Source organism: Antrostomus carolinensis, unplaced genomic scaffold, assembly GCF_000700745.2.
Source record: "Antrostomus carolinensis isolate BGI_N321 unplaced genomic scaffold, ASM70074v2 scaffold15510, whole genome shotgun sequence".
Taxonomy (NCBI): domain Eukaryota; kingdom Metazoa; phylum Chordata; class Aves; order Caprimulgiformes; family Caprimulgidae; genus Antrostomus; species Antrostomus carolinensis.
Window position 1 is genome coordinate 118,310 of NW_010287881.1, and position 6,000 is coordinate 124,309.

Genomic DNA, 6,000 nt, shown 5'->3' on the forward strand with positions numbered 1-6,000 from the left:
GTATACTTAACTCTGCTAGTTAAGTATACTTAACTGTACTTGTACCCTGCCATAGGTATTACTGAATCAATACAGAACTAGTCCAAAAGCACTATTCGTATTTGCTCTGGGTCCCTCTAATTTGAAGAAATATGATTTATGAATGCTTCAAGGATACCTGGAAGATGGATGGATGTTCTGCAAAGAAGCTGAGTTAAAGCCAGACTCTTAAAACCAAACATACAGCCTGAATTTACTCTCACTTTACAGAGGAGGTTTTTGGTCTCCAACCATAAGTTAGTACAAGGTTTCACCAGATGTTTCCCCAGATGATATGTAATACATATATTTGTTTGTGGATGCATTGTTGCTCTAAAGGAAAAGTGATCGTCAACTCTTAGCCCACCCTTTTGGATGTGGTGTAGCTTTTAGGAGCTGGAACTAACTTAAGAAGGCTGCAGCAGCCCTCCGTCAAAGCGCAGAATGGCAGCAACAACACAGCCAACAAACATGAAACCCCCAAAGACAGCACAGTCAGAGAAGCAAAAAGCAACAAGTCATCAACATTTCTATATCTATGAGGGTCCCAAAAAATTGCCCCATGCTTTGCAGAACTTTTCTCTTTAGTTAAGCAAATTTTGCATCTTAAGTATATCTAGACACTACCCTCCCTCTCTCCCCTGCCCCCTTGGTTTTAAGCAAATGACAACATTTTCATGAAGAATTCGGAAAACAGAGCAACTATCAAAGCTCTGATCTTACTGGAGCTCTTCTGTTTGGCTGAGTTTTAGGGGATCATTTCACATAGATTTGCTCCATCTGCACTTCAGGTGGGACAAAAGAAAACAGAAAAAAAAAGATTATTTCCTATTGGTTTAATATTCTATTAAAGATGCTCAACAGTTTTAGGTTGTGCTCAGAGATTAAAATTGCCACTAATGTCTCTGATTTTGGTTGTTTCCAGTCAAACACCTGAACGAAATAATAGCAAGAACAGGACCTCACCTTTGGAACGTAACTAACAGAGAAGGCAGAACTGAGCAAACATTCATTCAGCTGCAGCAAATTCCAAAATTTCACATTTTCCAAATTACTGTCTACACTATTCCTTCTCCATAATTATTGCTTCTTATGTTAGACTAAGGAAGAATCAGCACTCGGGTATGTGGGGTTTTTTGTTTTGTTTTTCCTTAAGCTGTTCCTTTGTCCTGTTTAAAGTATGCCTGTTCCATCTACACAAGATGGATTAATTCTAGTTCTGAAAAGGAATAAGAGTATAGCCAACTTCAGTCTTATTTTAGTGTTATTTCACACAACCATGAGAAAGCACATGGAATTTCTAGATATTTATAAATAAGAAGCAGTGAACATTTCTAGTGAATATAAAGATGTTAGAAATATTTATGTGGCTATAAAAGCACTCACTGTACCTTTCCCGTTGCTGCCACCTAACACAAAGAAAACAGTTTAATGCCACCTTTAAAGATTTGCAAGTGTTTCAAATCTGCATTGCACTATATTAATGAACACCTGTATTACATTAATGTTACTGTTTGCATATATAAATAATTCTTAGCACAGGTATAGAGTCAAAAGAAAAACACAAGCTCACATAGTTTAATGAGTATCAAACAAATACATCTTTGTTTACAAGTGAACTGTTTTGCAGCCAGAAAAAAAAAATAATAACAAGATAAACTATCCAAAGCTAAAAAGGTTTATAGTATCCTGCTCCTGTGCGCTATCAGGTAATCCATCAGCAATAGGAACTATGTGAATCGGTAATTTGACAGCGTTCCTTACAAAGAGTTAAAAGAAAATGCTATAGTCTTCTAGACTGGTATGGATCGAGGGATTACTGAGTGATGACTGAAAACAAAATGCAGCCAGAGCTGCTCAGTGAATGCAAGTTGGGACTATTTGCTCACTTTTGCTCATTTCATCTTTGATCAGACAACTTTCTCACCTGCCACAGACTTGACTTTGTTGGGAAAACACTGGGGAGACTCTTCCGGGGAAAGCAATTGCTTTGAAAAGACCAGACACTGGAATTACAGTAATGACATCTAGAAAGAAGGTATAAAAATGTTCTCGCAGTTAAACAGGTAGCAATGCATTTGCCTCAGCATTTGACTTGACAGCTTATTTTTAAGGTGAGCACTTCTGTTGCCATTATTTGAAATTAGTTGTCATTGTCAGAGATCTTAATTTATTTGTAATTATATAATTGAACTCCGGTGCTATTCTAGGAGTAAACTAAAAGCTCCCATGATATTCATTTTGTAATAAGGAATATCAACATTCACTTAATGACAGATACATGCCAATTTACATTTTTGTCTAAATAAAATAACTTTTTTATTTAGGTCATTTTTCATATTTGTTCCTAATCCTGCAGGAGAATTTCTAGGGTTGTGTGACAGCACTGATTTTACATTAGCAAGGTTAAAATTCTGTCTGCTTTTCTTGCTTTCAACATTATCCAGTAAAACATATTTAACAGATAAGTTTCCTCTAATTTTATTCATTCTTTCATCAGCCTTAGCTAAGCTATAAAGATATCTGAATAAAGTAACATAGGTGTTTACGGTAATATTTTATCATTGCTATTTCCTTTGCTAGACAAACTTGGCACAGTTAGTGATCAAAGTAAGAATACATTCAGTGACTTGGGGGTCCCTCTGTTTTAAAAAAATACCTCATTTGCTTCATCAAGCTTCTTTCAAAATTCAGTAATACCTATATAAGCCTTAATGAATAGATAATACGATCCTCAAAGTTCACTTAATTGTTAAAACACATATGCTTTAATCAGCCAGGAAAGAATTTAAGAAAAAAAAAGTTCATTACATTGGTAAGATTAAGGGATGTCAAACCTTTGAGTTCAAGACATGAAAACAGAAATATTTCTCCCTAGGTTATTTCGCTTCTAGTTACTTTGCTGAAGTGTCTGGAATAGCAAATACATAGAAGTTTTGGGTTATTCACATTCATTCCCTCATGTCTTTTATCTGCAAATGTCACAACAGAATTGTTTTAGGTAGCAATATGAAATCATGCACCTAGTTATCAGCCGCGCTTCCATTATCCCAAGAGAGACTCATTTTTCCAGGTTGATACTAATTTATTTTCAAGAGAGAAAAAGAATCAACAATACAAAAAAAAAAAAGAGAGAGAATTTGATAAAATAATACACAAAGCAAAAAATCACAGCTTCAGATTCTCTCTGACTATAGCAATATACCAAAAGCAAACAAAAGTCCTCAAAAAAGCACAAAGCATAATTCCCTCTTTGCAGCCTGAAGGATTCTTAATAAAGATTAAGACAATACTGAGAGAATCAGTGCACTGCCAGACAATGCTTTCCTTCCCACAGCCTATCTGCTACCTACAGTGGCTTTACTGAAACAGATTTAAACAAAAGTAAACAGGAGCTGGAAAACTTGGAAGTTCTCTTACCATCTGACAAGTCAATTAGCCCGAGGTAGTGCAAAAGTTTCAGAGAGGAGCACACCACCACCACAATCCCTAAAGTCTGGAGTCCCTCTGACTCGCCTTTAGTCCACATCCTTCAAGGCACCACACAGATACCAACTGGTGTGCCTGCAAACAACTGGCAGACATCTAAAGCTGAGAAATCCTGTTTGAAGCTTTTCTTCCTGCTGCTCAGCTAAGTGTACAGCACATTTCCCTCTCCCCCCCCATTCTCATACTCCCTCTGTTTCTCAACCTCTCCCCCTATTTCTAGTTCTCCTCTTCCTCCCTCTCTCGCCTTTTTTTTTCCACTTTTTTTTTTTTTTTAACATGCAAGCGATTTCTGCATCTAACCATAATCTATGGTTTTATTTTCTTTCACTTCAGGGTAATTCTCTCAAGAGTTTATTCTGCCCCTGAACAACACAGCGCTGTGCTGCTAACCTCAGCAACATCACTTTTTTTTTTTAAATACCTATGATACCAGATGATTTTTGCATTTGGGATTTTCTCAGTAATCCTGTCAATGCAGATGCTTTTTGTCAATGCATGCGAGAATACAGCACATTGTAGGGGAGGAAAGGAAAGGTCTTTCCCTCTCTTAATTCCTCCCTCCACCCCCAACACGCTGGGATATACACAAATGCACTTCCCACATACAGGCGTATACCCTGTACGTACAGAGCCCAGGACCTGCACAGCAATTCTGTTTGTGAGTAACTGCTCCAAACTGTTCCTCTGGGTTAGCTGCTGGACAGCAAAGAGTGCATTCTGCTGGCATTTAACATTCACAGACATCAGTGTGGGCCAGTGCTGGCCTGGAACAAGCATCTTTTGCAGGCAGCTAAGGAAGATGGACAGATGCACTTTACACTTGTTCATCTTTGCAATATCTCACCAGGCTGCTGACATGGGGTAGCACTGCGGGTTGCTTTCAAGTTAAGTCAATTATGTGTTTCTCCATTATCACCACAGATGAGTAAACACTTGGCAGGTTGAGTATTTTATCAGGACGGCAGATGCAAGATTGCAACAGCAGTAAAAGCAGGATTTTTCGAGCACGCTATTAGTGGAAGGTGCTGGTATGTTCAGGAGAACAGAGATAGCCAAAGCCTTTCATTTTACAGGACTTGGAAACTCTCATTTCCCCACACTGTTCCCACACTCCCACCCCTCTCCAGGCAAGCAGCAGCTCCCTTCCCCATGGTCCTGAGCGAGCCAGGCAGGCTGGCTTTCACCCCGCCACACTGCTCCCATAACCCCTCCTGATGCTGCCTCTGCTTAAACTACTACTGAACAGTAACATCAGGTGCAGTACCTCAAAGGGATTTTGTGTATCACATTAACCAAGTAACACACTTGAATGGCTTAGAGATGTTCGTATTAAAGCCAGGTTGGAGGTGCAGAGTACTCACACACACTTGAGTGATCAAGTTAACAAGTAATGAACACTTTAATTGAATTTAAGCTTTGTTTCTGTATGCAGGTGGCCAAGGAAGAGATCATACTTGCAAATGTGTTATTCATGAGGGTTCTCTGTCACTGGCATCTACCTATCCAGAACTCAATGGCATGATATCAAAACCACTTCTACTCATGAATACTTTAGAACAGAGGAATTGTTTTTGGGGGGTTTTTTTGTACTCTGTAGCATCTGCCACATTAGATTTTCATTGCCCTGGCTGTAATACTGCCTGCAATGCCACATTATGGTGCATATTTCCCAGATTAACACATTGAGCTTTAAAACTATCAAGGAACTGAAATCACAGCTCTGTCAAATCTTTCTAAGGCAAGGGGAGGAAAATTTGAAAGAGAAACATGATAAACAGACTTCAAAACATTTAGATAATTTCTTGCTTTATCATGTCCTGTTTCCATTAGAAAACCCAAACACTATTACCACCAAAAAAAAAAACCCAACCCCAAACCAATGAACCAACAAAAACCTCCACCACATTAAGTTTGGCCAGGCATATTGACCACAAAAATAACCAGGTTCTTTTCTGTCTACAGAGGAGATGTTTGACAGATTTACTGGCTGCCTGTTAGACTTTGCACTGTTTTCTCAGATCCCTAAGTCACAGATCTTAAAGAGCACACAGAATTAAAGAGCCCACCTTACTCACCCACTTGTTCCCAGGCACATGATAAACTTGCAGGTACATCTAATCACAATTTCTTCCCAGTAATGCATGAACCTCCTGAATCTAGTAACTACTTCAAAAAAGCAAAACTAAGAAATGATTATATGATGAGCAATGAAACTCAAAAAGCCTGGCTTCCTACCAATACACCTTGCAATTCTACAGTTCTCCCACCATGATGTCCCACCACTGCATCTTCTAAAACCCTGCAGCAGTACCTTAGCAAGAGGCATGGGGAAGGGCATGAAAAACTGGTAGTTCCATTATTTGTTTTACTGTAATTTATGCCAAGTGTAACATTTTTGATTCTTTAGGAGTTCACGATATAAGAAACTGCAAAAGAACGTTTAGCTTTGGTCCCTGGAGTCCTCATTGCACAAGGACCTCATGCATAGCAGAA

The 6,000-nt window shown here is 38.7% G+C and overlaps 1 protein-coding gene across 1 annotated transcript in view; it reads right to left on the minus strand.

Annotated features, from left to right (window-relative positions):
• LOC104522455 (Kv channel-interacting protein 1) overlaps nucleotides 1–3,547 on the minus strand; it is a 54,594-nt gene extending 51,047 nt beyond the window's left edge. Inside the window, exon 1 of the mRNA XM_010164765.2 lies at nucleotides 3,439–3,547. Within this exon, the coding sequence (XP_010163067.2) occupies nucleotides 3,439–3,547 (109 nt within the window). The remainder of the gene's footprint in view (nucleotides 1–3,438) is intronic.
• Nucleotides 3,548–6,000: the final 2,453 nt, after the last annotated feature.